Source organism: Homalodisca vitripennis, unplaced genomic scaffold, assembly GCF_021130785.1.
Source record: "Homalodisca vitripennis isolate AUS2020 unplaced genomic scaffold, UT_GWSS_2.1 ScUCBcl_584;HRSCAF=2928, whole genome shotgun sequence".
Taxonomy (NCBI): Eukaryota; Metazoa; Arthropoda; class Insecta; order Hemiptera; family Cicadellidae; genus Homalodisca; species Homalodisca vitripennis.
The window spans coordinates 89,147-114,299 of record NW_025776709.1 but is presented as its reverse complement, the minus strand read 5'-3'; the positions used below and the strand labels follow the sequence as shown (position 1 = coordinate 114,299).

The following is a 25,153-nucleotide window of genomic DNA, read 5'->3' as shown; positions in this document are numbered from 1 at the left end:
ATACAATTTAAAAATAAAAAATGAAAGGGGCAGTTAATATGTTAAATAAAACTTGAAGCATAGACAAAAATGTAAAACTATATTTTATGAGCAAGTTGTAAAGATAACTTTTGGATTGAAATAAAGATTTTGATTTTGACCAATATAAAAAGTAAATCTGATTAACTAATGACGGAAGTATAAAAGGGGATGTTTTGGGATATCAGCATAAGGGGTTCTCTTCAGAACTTATGTTGACTTGACTGATGTTTCTGAGGATGTGTACCAAGAGAAAATGAATTAAAATTCTCTCCATCCCAAACATATTTAGAAAAATTCCACTACCAACTCAAAGGCTAATTAATAGAATTGTTTGTTGTTGGGAAGATCTTTTAGCGATCGCAACAACAAGAAACATCGAATCAATAAGTAAAACAACAGAAAAATGAGAGGTATATATGATTATAAACAATTTGTAGTAGTTTAATGCAAAAAATAACTGAACGAAACTCAAAATACTGTATTGTTATTTTGATTAGGTTTTGTGATAATAGGCCTCTAATTATATAATACAAATAGTATGTTTCAGATCAATGATTATAGTTTAAGTTTAATAATTTCAAAAATAATAATAAAACAAGATCTACTGCTTTAAATGTGCTGTAATATTAGTTTACTTTACAGGTATACTATATTGGGATAGAATTTGTAGTTTCTGGATTATACTACAAATGTAACTAGTAAGAATCTACATATTAAGAAATACACATTTAGTTTTTTCAAAATGAATGTTTCTCTCGAGTTGACTAGTATAGGTGGATTACTTCTCAGTCTGGAACTGGATCAGTATCACTAGGTAAGTTGTCACCGCTCCACCCATCTGTACAGATACAAATCACTGTCAGTCTATAAGTAACATCAAGTGAAACCAGCTAATTAGAAAATTCATTAAAGAGGACTATAAAATCATATATTTCCCACGCATATATAACTAAAATTAAATTGCAGCAGTTTTGCGTAAAAACCTATATTCTCCCTTAAGATTTCATCTCTGGATTGGTTATGACTGATAGTATAACATAAACTGGGTACAGCCAAAACAGATTTTGTCACTTACACCTGAGCAACTGTAGAATATAAAATATCGACAATATTAACCATACAGTTTGGGGTATTCGAGTAAAGAGATTGATCAATACATCTAGTTTACTGCGGATGGTGACGAAGTGGGTGAATATTTGTGCTATAGGCTACTGCTAGCCTGAACAGTTGGGACTGCTGACATCCCCCGCCTACTTTTCTTGCAGACAATTCCCTACTTCCAAGACGACATGGCAGAGATATAACCCTCAATATCTTCTGTGGGATTTAAAAAAAGCGGCCCCTACCCACAAAATTCTTAGTTTAATGTTACACAGAATGGAGGCACAAAGATCCTCTTAACTGAATCGTAAGTCATTTTGTTTTATGTAAACAAATTATTATTCATATTACTCATATTGATACATATATACTGGTGCACAGACTTTATTATTAAGCAAGCAGTCCATAAATAACCTCAGTAATTCATAAGTGTAAATTCTCGTGATCCAATATTGCTTTATTGAAAATCGGGAGTTTCTAGACCTGGTTGAATGGGTTGAAAGTTAGAATAATGACTTTGGATTGTGAGTTCTTTAAATAATCCTTCCTATCCTCTGGTATAATCAAGGGAATTCTAATAAAGATATACGATAACTTTTATTCAACTCAATGAAGCTTGGATATAACTTTGAATCCGAGCGAGAATATTGCGATCGCGTTCATGTTATAGCTTTAGTGTTATAGTGCTAATATTTTCAGTGTAAAGAGCTCTTATATGGAAAAAGAATTATTCCTTCTAACCAATACTGTGGTTCTGCATTCATTCCTGTAGATACCAAGCTATCCAGGCGAAGTTTCACGATGATTCCCTTGATTAAGCTTTGGAATGCCTTTAAATTAGGGAAAGGTGACTTTCTTTTTCACGTCCAATAAACCTTGGAGGTGGGGCTTTGGTTATAACCACAGATGATTTATTTTTCTATCAAAGCAAATTGTATTCTAATATTATAAAACAAAAATCATTAGTACTAGATGTTTTATCGAAAAAATAATTAAATGAATAACCATATTAAATAATACAGTTACCCTATGATAACCTATGTTTGTTTAGTTAAATTATGGAACACATTTTTATGTCAGGATTATATTTAAGATTGTAATTATACTATTAAAATTTAAACCCTTACCTTGCTTATAAAAAAATTGTTATTTACAATCTCTGAACAACTGTAAACTATAGTAAACTCTGTGGATAAACAAGTTTTGTTCACAACAATTTTACTGAAGTGAAAGGCGTAACCAATATGAGTGCTGAAAAAATGTTTCATGTTCAATTAAATGATGTAGATGCAGATAGTTCACATGAGCAAAGATTATTACAGTAAGAAATAGATGTGAGGATAATAAAGTCTTACTGATGTAAGGGTCTCATTATGGATCTGGAAAAATCCACGAGCAGAGAATCTTGCGTTGTGGTGAGGCAACTGCAGTAGGAATCCTTCAAGCTGGAAACACATCACAAGGCTTAAGACATTCCTAAGAAATAACTGATAGGTTAAGTTTATATTAATAACTCAATTGTGTGATTACGTTCATTCTCAATACCAAAACGTAATGTCTTATATTCAGGTGTGTTAGTTACACCGCTTACATCCACCCACTTGTGTGTCAAACAATGACAGATAGTGTGGGTAAAAATACCTATTATATTAAAGTATAACATTTTTATTTGAAAAATCATAAAAATCAATAAAAAATTGTACAATATGTCCTAACAAACTTAATATATGTCGGAACTAACTTAATAATGAAGATCCATACTACCACCTACAAAGTCAGAGTTAAGTACTGGTAATTACTTTTTTCTTGTCGTATTAGAATAAATAAATACAAAAACACTACTTCGATTTTAAATGTTGCTCTGCTTTTAAATCGTCTGTAATGTATTTTATATTATATAAATGATTTGTCTTAAAAAAGCTAAAAATCTTTATCCGAGAAATAAAGACATCATAGCCTTTAATAAACCAATTATACACATCCCACTATTAAATATGCAATTTAAATCAAAGTTCCTGTAAAATATCAACGTCCTTTTAGACACAAAGGGAATTTTAATATTTATCAGTCTTGTTATGTGATATAATTTTAGTTAGTATTAAAATTACATACCAAAACACTCTGAACAGAAGAAAGTTATAAATATTTAAGCACTTTATTGTTGAAAGTTTAATTTTTACTGCACTTGGGTGTTCTTTTTGTAACATTTGCTATATAAGCTATTTAAAATTTTAAATACTTAATATTGATAGCAAAACTTACATGCAAAATATTTTCAAACTTAATTAGTAATGTCAAAATAAGGTAAGTAAATTAGGTGAAATACATAATTTAATTTCACAAGAAATGGTTCGGGATTCTATGAATGTTACAGTAAGACAGAACATTTTTATGGTAGTTAACTTTGAGAAAGGGATTACAATAGGGGTTGACAATGAGTCTCTTCGGCCTTGAGATTGGATACTTGGTAGTCAATCAAAGGCGTCGGTTTTAGATCGCTGTATAAGGGGAAGGGGTCGGTATAAAAACGACACGCGTTTCTTGGGGGTTATTTAATATATTTTTACAGTTTAACTGTTGGTGCTTTTCGATTAACTTATTACTCTGTGCGGGATTTTAAGTAAGTAGCTCTTTTATAGTCGAATTACGATTTTCATAGAGGAAATTTGTTGTCAACTAACGTAAAATCTCTTTTACAGGGATTATTGTATTAATTTGATTCAAAGTGAAATGAGATTTTTTAAATTCTAAGTGATTTTTTAATTAATAAGTACCGCACGTTTCAAAGTGAGTAAATGTCGTTGCTGTTGTTCAAAATAAGGTCTTCATTATTATTTTAAATGTAATATTATAAAAAATTACTTCTAATAACAATTTATTATACTAAAGTCAGAATCATTTCTATACATCTACATATTACGTTTTAGTAGATTTTTTTGCGTGAAACATTATCAAATTACAGTTTTTACTTTGAGTATGCACCAACAGTAACAGATTATCACTCAAATAGTGTGGAGGATGTTTTAGGAAGTTCTTACCCAGTTTTATTTAGCCCCATTTATACTAGAGAAAAGTACATTTTATTTAGAGTTAATTCATAAACTGTATATTATTTGAGTAATATCTTTAGTTCTATATTATTTTTGAAAAATAAATTATTTTTTTTTATTTGAAAGAAGAACACCTGTACTTGAGGAAACTTTTACATAAAAAGTGGTTGTGTAAGCTTATAGGAATTAAATGTCTAACAAGTACAAGTATTGTTTTTTGAGTAACTTTTGTATATTGTGATTTGAGATAGTATTCCCCTGTCCATACGTCCTATAAAAGATAAATAATTAGTGTTTAAAACTATATAAATAAGTCATTTCAATTAATAAAAAAGTTATTTAAATGGATATTGTGAAACTTAATGATTTCTCTACACCGCTCATGGTATTCTTATGAACTCAGGATAAACTGAGATTTTACGGATTAATTTCCCTCCCCCAAGTGTTCCAAAATGTTTCAAATTTCTATTAAATCACTCAGTTTCTTTAATTTAAATTCATTTTAATCAAGTAAATAACACATTGTAAAGCAGCAGCGTGGTAAGAATTAAAAATTTCCCCATTAATTCACGGTTGCAAGAAGGTGGACAATGGCTACAGAATAGATTAAGCACTAATGGTAAACCTTTGATAAAAGTTTATGAAATTTGTGCTAAATTATATATATATATATACATATATATATAAACAATAATAATATAGTACAAAAATATAATTTAAAGAAGTAACGCGGTCGAATAAAACAAGTTTATTTACATGTAGTGTATGTTGAACTTCCAATCCAGTATATCTAATAATATTTAACTAAAGAATGTATCAAATATTATGAAGTGAAATTTCAAAGTCTGAGAGTTTCCCTTTGTATTTTATTACACATTATATTTAGAGGACTGCAACAAGAGGGAAATGTTTATAATGTACAACAGAATGCATATGCTCCTTCAAATTTCATGATTTGTGTGGTATTGCCATTGAGTAACTTTAATTTTGTTAAAATAAAACTGGCGTGTGGGTTTAGTTCCTTAATTGTAGTAGAGATATTTAAGTAATTTTATTTTTACATTAAAAATGTTATAATTGTGATATAATTATGCATTTTTTAATTGGACTTACGCTCTTACGTTTAAAGTTTATAACATGCTTGAGCTTTCCTTCTCATCCAAAACCCCTTAGCACAACTTTTATACAATGCTTAAACATCTAATAAAATGGACTGTTTATGTAATCAGTAAACTTCTACTAGTTTATAAACTGTTTAGTTAGTAGTAGCTATCAGTTCCCCAAACTGAATCTATCATAAGGAGTAATACAAGGTCACGTTGTTATACCTGTTTCCTGAAACTCGGATCCAGATCTTTGTTTATCAACTTGCAAATCATCACCGCAGTATTGTCAGCCTGAAAAATATCATTAAATAAAAAAATCTTTATATGACTAAATATTTATTGTTAATAACCCATGAAATTGATAGATGGTACATTAGGCAGTCTAAAAGCTTTATTAATCCAAACAATTAGTACTTATTTTTGTAAACATAATTATTTAAACAGTACATTCTAGTTTCGATAATTAGTAGGAAACGCAAAATAGTGTAGTTCTCTTATTCGAAACTTTTTCCTTAGTGAGACATATTAACTTTCATAGAAGACAAAAACTAATGAGGGTTATGTATACTACTGCTGACTTTAATTCTGACTTAATAGCCTACAAATGAAGTAAGATATTATTGATAACTACAATATTGGAATTCTAAACAGGAAATAGGTTAATAAATATTTTCTTACATAAGATATTTTTAAGATAAACCACTATAGAGTATTATTTATGTTCTGGATGAACAAAACGATGTGTTCTAAAAGACATATTCTTAATTAGTTTTACTCTTATTGAAAAAACCTCTCTTATAATAGTTTTTTGTATAGAAACTTAGTTTATTATATTTAAATATTATATTTCAATAAGAGGAATTACCGAGTTAGTGATATCCGTGCTTGAGTTCGCAACCAAAATCGCATAGCAGATGAGAACCAGGACCCAGACTGCATCCATAGTCATGCCGAACATGTAACCAGCTCTGACGTGCAAGAAGAAGAAGTAGGACTTGATAGTGACTTGAACAAATAAGGAGAACATAACGGCCATCAGCTGATCGCAGTAGAAGTCGTTAGCCTGGTGTACGGCGTCACACAGCATCCAGTAGGTGTTCATCAGTGACTTCATTTTCTTGATCTTATATACCGTAGTGCCTAAAATCATAGAAAAAATATAAGAAATGTTTAGTTTTATGTAGTAAACATATTATAGTACTTTTTACTGTAAATACACGAATGGTAATCTGCTTGAAAAGTGCAAAATGTTTGGGTGGGATTTTGTTATTTGCAATCTCAAATGTAAAAGTTTGTCGTCTTTAATTGTAGATGTTATGCAAGTATCTATTGCTCTGGCCTCAAAAAGGTATAGCCATATGAACTTACCTTTTCGCTAAAAAATAATAATAATAACTATCCTTATCTATTTTTCTCCATATTATTTTCTTTATATTTGTGAACAAATATATTATTGCGGAAAAGAGGAGTTTTAAGTACTAACTTTGCCTTTATAGTTATGACACTCTTCATGCATTACAAAAAAATAACAAGTACTTTACTAACGTGTTGTATGAAAGATGTCACCATCAGCCAGGCTGCGCTGCATCACCGTTCGTTCAATTAATTTGCAGATAATCTCCTCTCTCATCTTGTTACTAACAGTCTTGAAACCCATAATGATACTTTCAGTTACATGAGTGAAGTGGAAGAGAAAGGCAAGTTGTGTGCAGTACAGCAATAGAAGGGTGACAGAATTCAACACCGAGAAGTCTAGCGCATTGTTCAATACGATGTTTGCGAAGTTCACCATAAACAGCAAAGCTGTCACGATCGTTACTACGATGACCTTTACTTGGACCTTGACCTCTCTGTTCTTGAAACTGAAGGTCTCGATAGACTCGATCTAGTGTGCCAAAGACGTCAAATATCCTTGGGTACTTGCATGTGCCGCTGAAGAATGTAGAAGCTGCCAGAATTTGCAGAGCCACCAAGTCTAGTATCATTGCGAACTTTTGGGTTCTACTTCTTTCATAACCGAATCTTTCTTCTGTGATGCTTGTGAAGAGAACGATGCAAGAGAGAAATTCTTGCAGTATGAATAGTATTAAAACACCAAATGAAACCAGCTATGGAAAAACGTCAGTTCTTTGAGAGTTTTAGGCCCCGAAGTAATTTTCAGTGGCAGACCTCCAAATGCCTGCCAAACCCAAACGATGTAGTTTGAAAAATATTTCATGGTGTATGATGGTGTATGATTTCCGTCGGAAAACTGTTACACTTGACAAACTGGGATTGCCAAACTACTTAGTATGATTTATTCGATTGATTTATTACAATAACATGTATTGAAGATTTATAAAAGAGATTTGTGTGTTTGACCTTTTTTGTTGAGCACCACTTACATTAAATTTATGTGATTGTTGTCGATCGAATACAATTATTTTCTCAATACAGTAATGTGCAATGAAAAGTTTACAAAAGAAACTTGCTTTATTGAAACTTTATTTTTTGAAGATGGAGGAAAATATGTTTCTTTGTAAAACATTACAACCCGTTTATCTCATTTGATTGGACCTTAAACAATAAAGATCTGAAATAAATCTAAAGAAACTAGTTCTATATTTGGGAGTAAACTATAAAATAGCATTTAATAATATTTATAATAAAACAAAACAATCTCTTAAATTTTATTTTTCCAATGCACACCTCATTTATAAAAATTGTTTTGTGAAACTGTATTTTTAGAGCATGGATTAAAACAGTTGTCTTCTTTATGACATTACATACATACATTTGTACCCATAGCAAACTGATTGAAAAAACCTTCCAATACTTTACTTTTTAAAAGATCATGTAAGAAAATCCTTAAATGCGTTTACCAAAGAATAACTAAAATCAAACTAGGGTACTTTTGCTATAAATAATATTTTGCATACTATTTTTTAAGATATTCTCTAAGATTCATAATAAAATACGGTATTTTCATTTACATTTTATTATATTTCTAATAGATTACCATAAACGTTGCATTGCGATTGCCAATGTACATAAAGTACTCTATAACTAATTACAAATATAAAATTTCTTGAAAATATTAACAGAGTGAAATAAAAATATTAAATAAAAATATCAAATAATTGTAACATAAAAAACAAATAAATATCAAATTAAATACAACAAAAATGTATTGAACACAATAAAAAAAAAATTAAAAAACGTAACCACGAAACTAAAGCCAGTATATTCAGTTGATCTTTCAAAGAAACTGCAAAAAATCCGGTGCTATTTCAGCTTTCGTTTGAACCATTTTAAGGTCACGTGGTAACTCTCAGAAGCGTGTAGCGCCTATATTGTGTGAAGACTGGCAGAGTCACTTACTCACTTTGAAACGTGCGTTACTTATTAAGTGAATTAAAAAAATCTCATTTCACTTTGAATCAAATTAATACAATAATCCCTGTAAGAGAGATTTTACATTAGTTGACAACAAATGTCCCCTATGAAAATCGTAATTCGACTATAAAAGAGCTACTTACGTAAAATCCCGCACAGAGTAATAAGTTAATCGAAAAGCACCAACAGTTAAACTGCAAAAATATATAAAAAAACCCCCAAGAAACGCGTGTCGCTTTTATACCGACCCCTTCCCCTTATACAGCGATCTAAAACCGACGCCTTTGATTGGCTTCCAAGTATCCAATCTCAAGGCCGAAGAGATTTAAATTTGTTATTGTACAATGTTATATTGATTTTTATGATTTTTCAAATAAAAGTTTTTATACTTTAATATAATAGGTATTTTTACCCACACTATCTGACATTTGTTTGACACTATAATAGGTTTTATTTGACTTAATGTATGATTGCTTCATTTGATTGTTAAACAAATCTCATTACATGAGCAGCTATTACCCACTACAAAATAAAGGAATTAAAATTTTAACATTTTAAATTAAAATTCCACTTTTATCTTTTTACTACAAATGCATATTACCAGAACTAGTTGATCCAAGATACCCTCGAGGGCTTCTTGTGAGAGACAGACAAGATGTTTTATAAACTACAATTTTATGTTAGTATAATCAGAAATCAGAAATCAGAAAAACTTTATTCAATTTCATCAAGAAAAGAATAGGTGTCAAAGTATTACAATATGAAATAATTTTACATTACATGTCATGTTTTAATGAAAACTGTTTATTGAAGTCTTGAACTCGTCAAGGGTGTAGATGGATCTGTCTTTGAGCCAATTTAGCAGTCTTCTTTTTAAGGTTTTGGAGTCACAATTTTTTAAGTCTTGAGGAAGTAAGTTGAACAGCTTTGCCCCAGCGTAGCAAGGTTTCTTGGAGAAAAGTGCTGTCCTGTGTATCGGTAGGGAGAAGTCATTACCATGTCGCGTGTGATGATCATGGACAGCACTCATTCTGGGCAAGTTCCCACGTGAGGCTGCGTGATTGATGACCTCGATGATGTAGATGGACACCACTGTGAGAATTCCAAGAGACTTGAAGGCTTCTCTACAGCTATCCCGAGGTTGAAGACCAGCCATGACCCGAACAGCACGCTTCTGCGCAATAAGGACTCGTTCAAGGTTGTCCATTGTAGAGCCTCCCCAGAGGATTATCCCATAACGAAGGTGGGATTCAAAGATGGCATGATATGCAGTTTTTGTTGCAGTTGATGTGGCTACTGCCTTGATTCTCTTCAATGCAAAAACTGCATAATTGAGTCTAGAGCATAACTGATCTACATGATCTTTCCAGGAAAGACATTCGTCCAGTATAACACCCAAATGTTTGGTAGTCCCAACCCGTTGTAAGTCTGGAGGCTCAGTCAACTCATCTTTCAGCCTTCCCAGTGCTAGGAGTTTTGTCTTAGAGGAGTTAAAAACAAGATCATTGCTATCACAGTACTGTTGTGCCATGCTCACTGAAATATAGGTGTTAATATCTAAGAGCTCAGAATAGTTACTGCCAGTCAACAGGACAGTGTCATCAGCAAACATGATTGGATAACATTGATTTTCGAGGTATTTTGGCAAATCTGAAGTGAAAAGTACAAACAAGACCGGGCCCAAAACCGAACCTTGAGGGACACCTCGTTTGACCATTTTTGATTTGGACCTTACAGTTCTCTCAAATCCACACTGCACTTGTTTTATCTCGACTATCTGGCATCTCTCGCTGAGATAACTTTGAAACCACCTCAGTGTGCTTCCCTCAAAGCCCAGAGAGCGATCTTTTGAATTATTAATCTGTGGTCTAGGGAGTCAAACGCTTTGCTGAGGTCAAGAAAAACACTTGTAACAGTGATTCCTTTCTCAAGGTTGTCTATAATTTGTTCTACTAGGTCAATTAGTGCACTTGTGGTTGATTTTCCGGATATGAAACCGTGTTGTCTTTCAGGTAGAAGGTTGTTGATATTTAAGTGATCCAAGAGCCTTACCAATACTATTTTTTCAATAATTTTAGAAATAGTTGGAACAAGAGATATGGGTCTGTAATTTTGAACCTCCTGTTTGCTTCCATTTTTGTGGAGAGGATACACTTTAGATGTTTTTAATTTTGTAGGAAATTCACCCTGAGACAGAGACTTATTAATGATGTTGGTAAGAGGCTTGCTAATCTCATTAATACAAAACTTTATCATCTTAGAGTTAATACCATAAACCCCCGCAGACGATGTTGATTTCAGCGAAGAAACAATATTTAAGACCTCCTCATGTGACGCAAGCGGCCAGTTGGCAAGTGTTTCTCCTTGAAAAGAGTTATTCAACTGAGCAACATGTGATCTTCGAGTGTTAGTATTGTGTAACAAATTCTCAGCTGCAGTGGCAAAAAATGTATTGAAGTGTTCAGTTACTTTGTCAAGATCACTGTCCACCTCTCCTGAAATTTCCAGCCGCCAAGTGGTCACTGGGGTTTCCGTAGAGGATGATCTCTCGTGGTTGATGATTCTCCACGATGGCTCCAGATGGCTTTTGATTTGTTGTCGGATCTAGTGATGAAGGTCTCATTTGCCTCTTGTCAATTTCTCAATTTCAGGTCGTAATCCTTCTTCCTTTGAAAGGCAATTACTTTATCCTCTTCTCTTCCGCTTGACATAAAGCTTTCTTGAGCCTCAATGAAGCTTTTCCTGAGCTCTATAGCATCTGGATGGTAGGTTACTTGAGGCTTGGCTCCGGTTGGTTTTCTTCGAGACGTCTTAAGAGGACAGGCAATGTCCAGAGCAGCTGAAAATGTGGCTATAAAGTTAGAGTAGGCACGTTCTGCACTGTTTTCTTGGTAGACTCTTTCCCATGATTGCAGTGCAAGCAGGCTTTTCAGATGTGAAAGATTGTCTTCATTTAAGTGCCTTCTAGTTGAGGTTGAAGACTTTTTAAGGCGAGATGGAACTTCCAAGAAACACAGCTGTCCAGTATGATCAGAAATGCCTGTATTTGTTACTTGAACTCTTACTTCATGAGGCTTTAGGTTGGTGCATACAAGATCGATGGAGGTGGCAGAGGTACTAGTTATTCTGGTAGGGGGGTAGTGGTAATCTTGAGATATTCAGAGAAGCAAGCATTTCACATAGAGCCGTATTCTCTCTTAAAGTTGTTAAGTTGTTGATGTTGAAGTCTCCGAAAATGCAGATCCTACTGTTGTTTGTGGGTATTTTCTCTAGTGCATCAGCTAAGTGCAACAATGAGATGTCAAGAGAAGCATTCGGGGGACGGTAAATTCCAAGTATGTAAAGATGTCTTCTCCTATCCAAAGTTACCTTTACCGCACACATTTCGCAACGGAGCTCTTCACAATGGCTGCTTAAGTCGAAACATTCTGCCTCATTAGCCATATTTTTGCTTTTGTATATGGCCACACCCCCTTTCAGGTGATTTTCTCTGCAGTATGCAGCAACCAAAATGTAATTTAGCAGGCACACGTTTTCCAGAGTAGTCAGATTCAGTCCATGTTCTGTGAGTACAACAAAGTCGGGTTTATCCAAGTCTAAGAGATGGTTCAATCTGTCAATTTTATTACCAAGTCTGTCAACATTTTGATGAAAGACTACAGTATTCTGCCGTGATGAAAGATTGTTGTGGCCCAAGTTGAGTTTACAAACGTTTTGTCTCGAGTTTTTTTTCTCTGAGTGGGGTCTAAAAAATGCTGAATGTTGTGGGACTCGATTGGTTTTATAAGGGGTGGTGTGACTAGGGTTTGGGTGGAAGTTTCTTCAGATCGTGGAATATCTTGCCTGAGTTCAGAGTCATTGGACCATTGGCAAACAGAGATTTTGTTTTCTTGATCCTTGAGGCTGGGATTTCTTGTAGTTGACACATTTTCCATGTTTGAATTGATAGCCCAGGAAAATCTCTTCGTAGGTATAAGAGAGGAATCATTTCTGAACGATAAAGCATCCTCAATATTTTTCAGAAAGAACTCCTCTAACGTCTCCCCAGATGCTAACTTCTTTGCTGTGTAAGGAGGTAAAGGCATCTTTTGTCCAAGATTGGTCCCTTGTTCTTGTGAAGAGTTTTTGTCCCAGTTCAGTTTTTTAGGCGAGGTTTGTCTGTCTCCTCCTGTTTCGACCTGGGTCAGTCTTGTTGACGATGTTGGTCTGTCTTTTTCTGTTATGGATTGAATCAGTTTTTTCTGTGAGGTTTGTCTGTCTCCTCCTGTTATGGATTGAATCAGTTTTTTAGCTGAGGTTTGTCTGTCTCCTCCTGTTTCAGCTTGGGTCAGTTTCTTTGATGAGGTTTGACTGTCTAATCCAGGTACAGTTAGTGTCTCGAAGGTAGAAGAAATTGGAGATGAAAGCAGGTTATTTGAAGGGGGACAAAGAATTGAAGGTGTTACAAATGTTTTTGGACTGTACTGCTCCTGTGGCATGTCATATTCGATGTTTTGACAAATGTTTAGCTTAATTTTTGACTTTATGTTACCAAGAAAAGAACTTAGGTAAGCCCTTGCTGCACCTTCCAGATCAGAGATCTTCATTACAAGTTCTTCAGATTCAGTCTTCATCAAGCCAATCATTTTGCCTTGCTCATTGACCTGCAAGCTTAAGCTTTCCTCTCTAGCAACCAAGTCAACAATCCTTGTCCTTTGACCATTTCTTTCAACCTCGTCACAGGTAGCTTTCTGACTAAGCTCATCTAATTTTGTGGTTAACCGCTTAATTTTGTCTTCAAGTTTGGTCTTTTTGGAATTTAAGTCAGTAATAGTAATGAAGTAATGATTTTTTTCACTTTCAGCTTGTTCTAGCAGGTCCTGATTGATAGAGAGTTCTTTGTCAAGTTTTTTGTTTAAATAAATTATGTCTTGTTGCAGATTATGATTTTTCTCAGTTAATTCATGAATAATATCCTCAGCTGCTTTTAGTCTGTCTTCAATCTTCAATATGCCTTCACCTGCTTTTGCCTTAAGTTCACGTAATTCTTGTTTTAAAAGCATATTTTCATTCAATAAAGCATTACCTACCTCAGCAGCCAGAGTGAGTGACGTTTCATGATCCAGGCTATCTACTACTTTTAAGTCATGAATTTTTTTCTCTAGGTCAATGATATCATTGCTGACGTCAGTTTTGTTTAAACAACTGTTACACCTCCACAAGTCAACCTCAGATTTTTCCATTTTCTTGAGCCTGCTGTCTGGCCAGTTTAGACATCTGGAGTGATACCAGGATTTACACTGCCCATTACAGTATATACCAAGATGTTTGACTCCTATAGAACAAATTCCACAGGGGTATTTGGACATGGTTACAACAGACACAGATTCAAAAAAACAATAGTAGTAAGGGTTATGGTTTTAAAATTTGCTGTTAATCAGTTCTGCAACTTGTCATGCTATACTGTAAATATGCAATATGGAACGGTATTGTAAGTAGCAGTTAATGAAATGTTGAGTATGACAGATGGTAATAAAGCTACACCTCTATGCAAATAATACTGTATAAGAGGCTTATATATTAATGATCCTATATAACAATGTCAAATCTATGAAATCAGCAGTACAATACGATAATTCTTAGAGTATTATTCTGCAGTCAGTTGAGAGGTGTTGTGGTGGATCAGCACCGCTTATGGATTATCTCGTACAGCAGCTGGCTGAATTGCTGTAGGTCAGCGCTGACAGTGCTGACACAGTGTCTGGGTCAGTGCTCCAGTTACAGATGGCCAGGCAGCTGTGTGTCAACACTTTGCAATGTGGAAGTTGAATGTGTGTTTGGATCAGGTGACGTGTTCCAAACCAATTGAGTGTTGGCAATTCCTGTGACGTCACTGTATATGATTTGTTTTCTTTTAACTGTAATAAGTTAAGCTTCATTGAGTTAGTAGCTTAGAAATGTGTTAGTTTTCCTAAGCAAGATTAGTCCTCTGAGGTATAATTATCTGTTTATAATAAAATCTTGATGTTACAACCTATTAAAAGTAGGCCAGAGCTCTTGAGTGTCTGAGTTATGTTAATATTTCTTCAGAATGGTAAGTGATTTTTTAAGTATCTTAGTATAATATGACTCACAGTACTTGGTGGTGTTGATGAGAATAGGAACTTTTGTTGGTATGTCCTAATTCACAACAAAAATAACACTTTTCCTGGAGCTGATTAATACTTGTTATGCACTAGTCGGCCATGTTGGATTCTGTGTGTTCGGCCATAATGCAATAGACGTGACAAGAGCAGCTGATATAGTAATTCATTTAATTCACATGTATACCTATATTATCCCTTACAGTCATGGAGACTAGTGGTACCTGTTAAAAAACAAACTACACAATTAAATACGACAGATAGGTCCGTATGTGTTATTAGTTTCAATGCAACATTTATATTTTTGCGTAATGAGGGTAATAGAAATTGTATTTTTATAACTAAAACGAGTTGTTTCTAAAATTTGAAGAAAGATGTTAGGGACATTTAATTCAATTTGCATCTAATCCAGTATACAGGGTGAGTGGCTCTTGGTGTGAAAAGATTTTTTGGGTTATAATGGAATGTAAATGTAATACAATGGTGGTTATAAAAAAGTCTAACTCCAAAAATTAGGTCTGAAATGAATAATTTTCAGTTTTTCTAAAAAAAACCCGTGTTTTTGTACGTAAATCTGATATTTCTCAGCAAAGTATGAGAGCAAACTACATCATTTTTAGATTCTCCGTTAAATTTTAAAGTTGAAAAAGTTATCGGTTCAAACGGTAAGAAAAGAAATTAAGCTTCAGGTCGATTCAAATGGCAAAGTTGCTAAGTTTAAGAGAAATTTAAATATCATTGAACCCCATCTTTTTACCACACTCTGTACACAAGAATGTGTCAAGTCATATTAAAAACTTTGCCATTTAATAGGCTTTAAATTGGTATGCCATATGACCATAGTTAAGTATTTTGTTATCTACCTTTATCGGTTTGAATATTAAAAACACGCAAGCTACAAAAAGATTAAAACAATTTAATAACAACTGTACTTAATTTTTATGTTTTATAAAATGCCTCATAAAACAAGGAATTGAAGATTACAAAAAAGTAAAGCAGTTTAAAATAATTTTGTGGATGTTAGTTACGGGTTAATGGTCACATCCTTTATCAATGTTTTAATTCCTTATCTTATCACTTTCACCAGTATTGTACATTCATTCCTTATCTTGTTTTGTAAGACCAGTGTCCACATGAATTACTTTTACCTCCAATAAACTATTGTTTTGCTCAATTTAGTCAAGTGTAGGCTGCCATGGAGTTCACTACTGGAGAATTACGCTGATATGCACTTTATTTACGGGTTTTGTGATGGAAATGCGCATTGAACTCCATGACAGATTTACAAAAACACGGGTTTTTTTAGAAAATCTGAAAATAATTCATTTTAGACCTAAATATTTCAGTAGACTGAATTTAAATTAACAAAAATAAAATATATTTTACTAAAACGTTTTATTGCATAATAATAAAAGTATGTTGTACCAACGAGTAACGGTAGGAAAAGTACCGGTTACAGTTTCATACTGATTTAGCCGATCTCCATTGTTAAGAGCCGTACGCCACCGAACGCATTTTCTTTCGGCAAATAACTGAGATGCTCCGTAGTCCCGATACTGCGATCTCTGGCCTGTGGTACATCGCAGTCTTAACAAATCTAAACCATGTACTGTAATAAAAGTGAAAGTGTCATGTAATGTTATTCACATGTAATATTTGAAGGAAGCCACTCCCAGTCTGATTTTTTCTATAATATTTTACGTATCATGTTTTGCCTAAATTATACTACAATATTTTATATATGTTTAGCGATAGTTTTCATGCGTATCTTTGTGTCCATTTACTGTCAGTATATAGGGGCAGACTAATGTGAATAAAGCATAGTCTGCTTTATTCGCATGTTGCGTGGGTAAAGTGGCTGAAGAGTGAAAGGCCTACTAGCCCATCCCAGTTAAAAACGAAGCTGTGCGCTCCAGCGCGTGTGTGAGTCGGACGTCGAGCACCTGGCTCGGGTCCCCTGCTCGGCAAATGTCGGAGGCGCTCGGTAAGTTCCGATCCCTTCCACAGCAACTACTCATTGCCCTCCCTACAACCGATTTTGCCAGCGCTCCAAGCGGACTTTTGAAACATCGTACTGCGATTTCTGGCCTGTGGTAGAGCGCACCCTTAACATAATGTTTCTAGCCCGATAGCGGTCGAATAGTTGGTCGTAGCTCAAATCTAATTGATCCGTAAACTTAGAAAATTATCTAATCTACAGAAAAGGTCCAGTGACCTTTTGTTATATTTGTTTCATTTTCCTTAATAATTTACATCCCGAGCTCAATAGAGGCCAAACCGTTGATTCAAGCTCAAAAAAATATTCAATGCGATTTAGTAAACAAAGTGATCTACAAAACATGTCTAATATTTTGCCCTATCCTCAATGATTCGGCCACAAAACGCGTTTGAATGGGAATAATTTGTGATTTTAACATGAAAATTTTATCTACGGGATTGATAATGGCCGAAATATTGATCGTATTCTAAATATTTAACTTTTATTAACTAGATAATTATGAGACCTACAAAAAAGATCCAGCAGCTTTTTGTTGTATATCCTTCCGTAAGCCCGAAAGTCACACTCAGTGTCAAGAACTTTGAAATTTCCTGGTATGACGAAATTAACTCCAGAGTAAATTAAACCCCCTGATCAACTTAATAATCTGATAAAGATTTCTGATTTAGATAAAGTACTCTTCAGGTAATAAAACAGCTTGTCTCATAAAGCCCCGAGGGACAGAGTTACTAAGTAAACAGAGTCTCATCCAGCTCCTGATACGCTAGAAATTTAAAATTCGGTGCAGTTGTAGTTTAGTCGATGAAATTTCAATAAAATATGTGAAATCTGGTCAGTTTTCATTTTTAATTACACTTAGAGATTTCATTAAGGCTCACCAGTGCAGTCTTTACTCTCCAGCTCTGTAATCATTAAACCAAACATAGCTAAAATCCGAGGGCAGAACCGAAAGTCAGAATCAAGTTTTCAACAAGAAAGATCCAGTCAATTGTTTGTCGTATATTTAACTGTTCAGCTACAAATACGCACTTGAAGTCAAAACTTTGGTTAAATCCGGAAAATTAAACAAAATAGGTATACTTTAAACTCCCAGATCCCTAATCTAATGCTCGGATTTAACCCGTCCCTGAATTCAGCAAGGTGCAGTCCCCAGCGAGTATCTATCTATACAATAGGACTCGACCAAAATAAAATATCTAAACATAATGAGACTGGAAAAATACTAATATCCATAGAATGGGACCCGACCAAAAACAAATAACTAAGCGAAAATTAGACTGGCCAAAGACATTTTTAAACAGTGGATCTGGCCAAAGACAAAGTCCACTGAAAAGCAAATTAGATTTGACAAATTCCGAATATCTATTCAATGAGACCTGGCTATAAAGGTCTAAGCAAAATGAGACTTGACAAATTATATCTGTAGAATTAAATCCTACTAATAACGAATGCCTAAACAATGAAATCTCGCAACGAATAAGCGAAGATTCTTCTTTTTTAATAGTGAAGCTGCTCGTAACAACTAATCCATAATAATTTATTTATGAAAGGTATTGAAAACTCTGTACAATATTTCACTAAAATTTATCACTATTCTTTTATTTTCAATGTACACTGTGGATGTGAGACGTGGCAAATGGGATATACCCCAAATCTCGGTTTAACTCGCAATATACAGTCCGGCGTTACTGTAACAGTTATAAAGTCTATAAAGGGGGTTATATTGGCTTTACAGTTGGATGGAGGTAAAACATACTGTCTGATTCTCACACTGCTGTTACCAATCTCACGATTTATTATTTGGTTAGCTTCTAGCGATTTAAATTCATTCCAAACAGCATAGATATATGAAAAGGTTTCATTACTAGGATAAGTTTATTTTCATTTCAATAAAATTAATTCTTTATGTACTTGCACTCATGTTTATAGTATACCAAATTCATATAAATAAACTAACAACAAATCTTTAAATACCGAATCTTGTTACAGAGTTTATATAGTTCTAATGAAATCTATACTGTGTGTCTCAAATTTAATGCACACTGTAGGAATCTTGGAAACCATAAGAGATACAACAAAGATTAAAGGACAAAGATGTGCCTAATAACAAGATCAATGTGGTTAAGTTAAGTATTGGTTGCATCGTTCACTCACTGCGCTAAATAACTTCTTTTGGGCAAAACCTTCAAACTACCACATTTATTTTATTAGTACGTATATTGCAACGGTTTTTTGCAAAAAATCTGAATGAAATTCGTTCTGGTTTTTAAATATTATAATGAAAGATTTCTTAAGACCAGTAAGCACGAGGTATAGGGTTTGAGTTCATTTTTAAATGCAACGACCAATTTTTTACTTAATTACTTGTATCCGTTTTTGAAGAAAAATGTTAATATATTATTCGAATGGTTGGTAAACCTACGTGATATTGCACTGCTCTTATTGTTTATTTATTTATTTCACTTCCAACCTTAAACCCAATTTACAATAATAGTAAAAAAGATCTATTAATATAAACATAACAATTTTGTGTTAAACTATAATAGTAAACAGGTGACAACAGTACCAAACAATCTTAGCAAAAAGCACAAATATAGTAACCAAATAATAAATATATGAGAATTAATAATAACACAGTAATACGTAATAACAACAAGTAAGTGATAACGGAAAATATAGGTATAAAAGTGTGAAATTAAAATGTAATTTTATATATAATAAATAATTTAAATCAATAAAAAAAACAAATAAATACAAAAATATTTGTATACATATAAAATACGTGAACACGACAACAGTGAGTAAACAACAAGCCCAGATAACATACAATAAAACAAGATTATAAATATTATAGGATTGTATGAAATGTTGTGTGTGTGTGTGTGTGTGTGTGTGTGTGTGTGTTTTGAGAGTCATCAGAACCTCCATTTGAGAGTCATTATTCCGTTGTACATACGTAAACCACCACTTAAAAATGCAGATCCTCATTACACAGATAACTTATGAGATTTCCGTTAAATACATTTTTTGTTCCATAGAAAGTCTAAATGAGGAGTAGCTACATTTCCAAGGCGTTGAATATTATTCAAAGCACTATAAAATTCATTGTTCCTGTTAGTAGATCTCCTACCAAAAAGTTTCCTTTGTCTTGTTACAGAAGAGCAGTGGAAATCAATACGGCTGAGTATAGAAAGGCTGTCAATTATTTCCAAGTAGACTTCATACAAGAACAGGACATCCTGAACATTCCTTCTGCATGCGAGCGAATTTTTGTTGTTGATAATTTTCCAAATCTATTTATTTTTTTTCATGTTAGGAGCAGCTGTTGCATAATACTCCATGGATTTTTTATTCCAATAGGTGAAGGGTCGATACATTTTTAAGGTTTAACGATCAGCTGTTTAGCAATGTTTAAATATGTACAGATATCAGGCGATCAGTTTGTTTTATTTCATTTTTATTTGCTTCTTTAGATTTGTAGTTTTTCCATTAATTTATAACTGTTATTAATAAATTAACAGTTGCAGTAATAAGCTTTGGAACATCATTAGTCTTGATAGCAAATTAGCTTTACTTACAGCAAGTTATTACGCTTTATAATTGAATTTATCAGTATTCACGAATAAGGTCAAGGCAATTTAAGAAACTGGTGATTAAATAAGACAACGCGTTCAAATCCCGCATTCTCCCAAGTAAAAGGATGCGGTGGGTCGTAATCTTGACTGGTGTGAAAACGAGGCGTACCGAGTTGTCTAAGCTGACCTCTTAGCGTCTCATTATCTAAGTGTTACCGATCCTTGTATTTGAAACAACGTGGGGAAAGGTGTTACTGTCTCAGTGTTCCATAATTACGGCAAATATATAACTTGTACAGAATATTCAAATACTAAAATTAACTGTTAACGCTGTGATGGCCATTTTAACTTACTAATACTTGTGGTTATTTTTATCACAGCTATAAAGACACTGAGAAGAAGTTATTTATTTCACCAGTGACTCTTTGAATCCTCAGATAGAAGACTCCTGCATGCCAGTGGATGACGATTCGTTGAATTTAACCCTAACGAAAACCCCAACAAGAACTCAATACAATTTAAATTGATTATTGAGTGTAACACATTACTGTTATTATTAATTTTATCCATAAGTATAATAAAATGTCCCAATAATGTTAGCTGATTTTCATCTTACTCCAGCTTAGTTTGAGCACTCTCAGGTCAAAGTGTAAAACCTACCACTATATGTACTTTCTCTGAAATAGTTTACAGTCAGACGTATTTGTTAAATCTGGTCATATAAAATGTTATTTTGTAAAAAACGGGGGTTACATGTACATCACGCTATTTTTTGAAAACGTTGTAGAGTAAAACATGTTACACAGTTCAGCAAAGTTGCTGTGAGTTACTAAGACTATAACGTGGTTTCCATGTTAACATTGTTACAGGGTCACTAACTTTGTGTGTACTTGCTGGAAGACATGTAAAACGTGTACAGCCAACAGAGAATGGTCTGTTCTAGTTATAAAGGTAAGTGGTGATGTGACGTCATGAGCAATTTGCGTCATAGTTTACAGCAGTTTCAATAGCGAACATTTTATTTTGGAATTCATTTAACCAGCTTAAGTTGGGATTCATCAGACAATCAGAATAGGAAATGAACAGTACAATATTTGTCTAGACGTTGTTCTCCTAATTTTATTTTCTTTAATATCAAGGTTATCCAGGTTTCACTAAGAAACATCCCTTTGAGTGTTTCAAAAATTTAAATTCCGTGAAGTTCTTAGACTAAGAGCGAGGCCCTTCATTTTACAGATGGATACAAAATCGTTTTTGTTTATAGAAAAAAACAATTTAAGCGTATGTCTTTGGTCCACCGGAAAGAAATTCTGCAATATGAGATCCGGCACCATAGTCTTTAACCAGCTCGTCTGTCATCTGCCCTAGGTAATCACCGGTATTTACTCTGTACAAAACATTTTTATATATTTACACACCGCCATATGTCACCTGCGATAGGTAACCACCGGTATTTACTCTGTACAAAACATTTTTATATATTTACACACCGCCATCTGTCACCTGCCCTAGGTAACCACCGGTATTTACTCTGTAAAAAACCTTTTTATATATTTACACACCGCCATCTTTCACCTGCCCTAGGTAACCACCGGTATTTACTCTGTACAAAACCTTTTTATATATTTACACACCGCCATCTGTATCCTAGTATACTACTTGTTTACCCAGGGATTCCATGTGGTCATAAAGCTATAGACGGGCTTGCAATGTCGCGTAGGCTTCTAGTACAAAGTTTACAGTAGCTAATGTCTCGTTACTGTATTACATTTAATCTTCTAAATATTGACAACCCACCAAGACAGCAATATCGTTGATTTCCTGTATTATATTTACGGCAATGCTAGAATCAATACACGGCTTAAGCAGTTCCTCGGGCCTCTCGTGATGAAGATCTTTGTCTGGTTTTCTCTCAGCCCAAACTTACCCAAAAACGAGTTAAGCATTAACTTTGCTAGAGAACGAAGGCCTACGTTTTTAAAATGTTTGGCAGATTGAGCTTTATTCCCTCATGTTAATAGTTTACCTGCATATATTTTTACTTTTCTTCGTCTGAATGACACTATTATGGATAATCGGTTGCCTCTTCTTCTGTATTTATTAATTTGTCATTAAGTATGTAAATAATCCACCTGTTTCGAAAGTGGGTACGTTGTACTCCCACAGCTCATACATTTCAACAACTATTTAGCTTCTTTCAGCTGACTTCCGTATTTCATACATCTTCCATGTGCCAATCAGCGCCCTTATTGAGATCATCCCCTGAGAGAGCGTCCTGATGAGTCACTGTGTTGACATAAACGTTGGTGAGCTCTTCAACTCTTGCACAGCACAAATATTAACTTATCATTCATTCGAGCTGGAATCGGTGGGTGATAAAGATCTTTTAGAGGGAGCATTTTGCACTTTAACAGAAATTCAACTTGCAGTCACCTTTCTCTACACTTTCTCTACACCGAGAAGATAGGATGAGCTAGAGGATATTTTTATATTTACAAACGCATGGATAAAGGGAGCATACGTCAAAGTAGTGTATTTGCTCATCTTCTGTACAACTGTGATATGTCACGGCAAATCCGGATTTTCTCCGAAAAATGTGTCTCGTGGATTCAGTGGCAAGCTGTTATGAATCACCGATATTTCGAGACAAATAGTTTTAATATATTAAAATGATAAAATATGAACATATTTGTGTTAACAAAAGACCATGCCACACTTTTGCTGTAGTGGATTACACGAAATTAGTAAACTTGCATATAATAAGACATGTTTTGTTCGTATGAAATAGACAGTTTATTGAAGTTATTCTTCAGGTGTCTTGACAATGTTTTTTTCTTCTCTCTTTCTTTCTTATGAAATTTATTTTATAATTTTAAAACGTAGTAAATAAAGTTACAATAACAACTACTAATAAAGTATAAAGTATAAATTTATTTAACTCGAAAGTTAATTCCTATTAAAACAAAAAAATACTGAAAAATATAACGCCACTGTTTAAACAGTTTCTGAGTTATAATTTTTCAAATAAAAATACTGACAGAGAGAGACGCAAAACAAAATCAAATATTTTTAGTGGAACTTGTTTTTTTATTTTAGTTTAATTAATCTCATCCCAAAAAAATCCCAATCTCATCCCATTCAAAAACAAATAATTAAGCAAAATGAGACTTGAAAAACAAAGTATATGTAAACAGGGAATCCGGCCAAAACAAAATCTAAGCAGATGAGATTTTACAAATTACTAATATCTATACAATGAGACCTGGCAAAAGAAACAAAATGAGACTTGAAAGTTATGTCTATAGAATTAAACCCGTCCAATAACAAAATGCCTAAATAATGAGATCTTGCAACTACTAATAACTTGGGGTATTAATAGTAAAGATGTTCGTAACAGCTAATCCCTAATAATTCATATTTTTATTTAAAAAACTTTATTTATTAAAGGTATTGTAAAATGTACGACATACAGTATACCCTAAAATTTATTTCTATTATTTTTTTCCAATGTACAGTGGTGGTGTGAGACGTGGCAAATAGGATATACCCCAAATCTCGGTTTAACTCGCAATATACAATCCAGCGTTACCGTAACAGTTATAAAGGCTATAAAGGGGGTTATTTTAGCTTTACGGTTGGATGGAGGTAAAACATACTGTCTGATTCTCACACTGCTGATATCAATCTCACGGTTTATTATTTGGTTAGCTTCTAGGGATTTTTTATTCATTTCAAACAGTATGAAGTGGTATCATTACTAGTATTATTTTATTTTCATTTCAATAAAATTAATTCTTTATGTACTTTCACTCATGTTTATGATATATCAACTTCATATAATTAAACTAATAAATCTTAAATACCGAATGTTGTTACAGAGGTTTTATAGTTGCAATGAAATCTATACAGTGTTTTTAAAATTTAATGCCAATGAAGGAATCTTGGAAATCATAAGAGATGCAGCAAAGATTAAAGGAAAGTTATGCCTAATAACAAGACCAATAAATCATTGTGGTTAAGTTAATTATTGTTGCGTCGTTCACTGGCTGCGCTAAATAACTAAGAAGTAGGTCAAATATCATATGGGTTGTGAATGAAAGTATAGTATAGCGAAGTGTTTGTGTGTTTACACACCTGCATAGTTGAAAGGCTTTAAAACTGTGTTTTGTAGTATAAAGCTCTGCATATGGCGGTAACCTGTAAACTTGACATGATCATCGATCAATGAGCATAATCGAGCTAAACCATTATTTATTTAATCATATCGAATGGATGACTACGAAGCGTCAATACCCTGACAAACTATCCATCTTCAGATCATAAGTTGTAGGTTTGAAGTAATACAAGATAGTTTGATACTGTAATTATAAATTAGTAAATTTCTCATAGACTGTGATTATTTAGCTAATCTCACACGTTACATAATCGCCGTATAACATTAGTCACGCAAATTTCGTTACATAAATTGTTTTCTCAATGTAAAACTGAATAACGGATGGAATCAATTGAAATCTTTATACGTTAAGATTATATGAATGTGTTTGAAGTCCTAATGACACCAATGCAATTGCTAAGAAAACTTAACAATATTAAATTTTTAGAATAATGAATATACAACATATCAATATTGAATGTAGTAATTGTTTCTGTTTATTTAAATTGATTTATAGTGACAACAGTAAATGAATAAATAACTAATCATAAAACTGATTTTGGACTGACGATCACTATAACCATTTTAATCAAGTAGGAGGTAAAAGCTCTTTTATCAAAGATATGCCTTGCCTGAAATATGAAAACATGA

The 25,153-nt window shown here is 33.4% G+C and overlaps 2 protein-coding genes across 2 annotated transcripts; both read right to left on the bottom strand.

Annotated features, from left to right (window-relative positions):
- Positions 1-799: 799 nt before the first annotated feature.
- On the bottom strand, positions 800-7,263 carry LOC124370850 (gustatory receptor 68a-like). The gene is made up of 4 exons (XM_046829152.1): positions 7,113-7,263; positions 6,144-6,418; positions 2,478-2,567; positions 800-859 (listed from the first exon to the last, which is right to left on the bottom strand). Exons 1-4 carry the CDS (start codon positions 7,261-7,263, stop codon positions 800-802), a joined length of 576 nt encoding a protein of 191 aa, XP_046685108.1.
- Positions 7,264-9,443: 2,180 nt separating this feature from the next.
- Positions 9,444-10,265, bottom strand: LOC124370849. Its single transcript, XM_046829151.1, has one exon. It carries the CDS (start codon positions 10,263-10,265, stop codon positions 9,444-9,446), a length of 822 nt encoding a protein of 273 aa, XP_046685107.1.
- Positions 10,266-25,153: the final 14,888 nt, after the last annotated feature.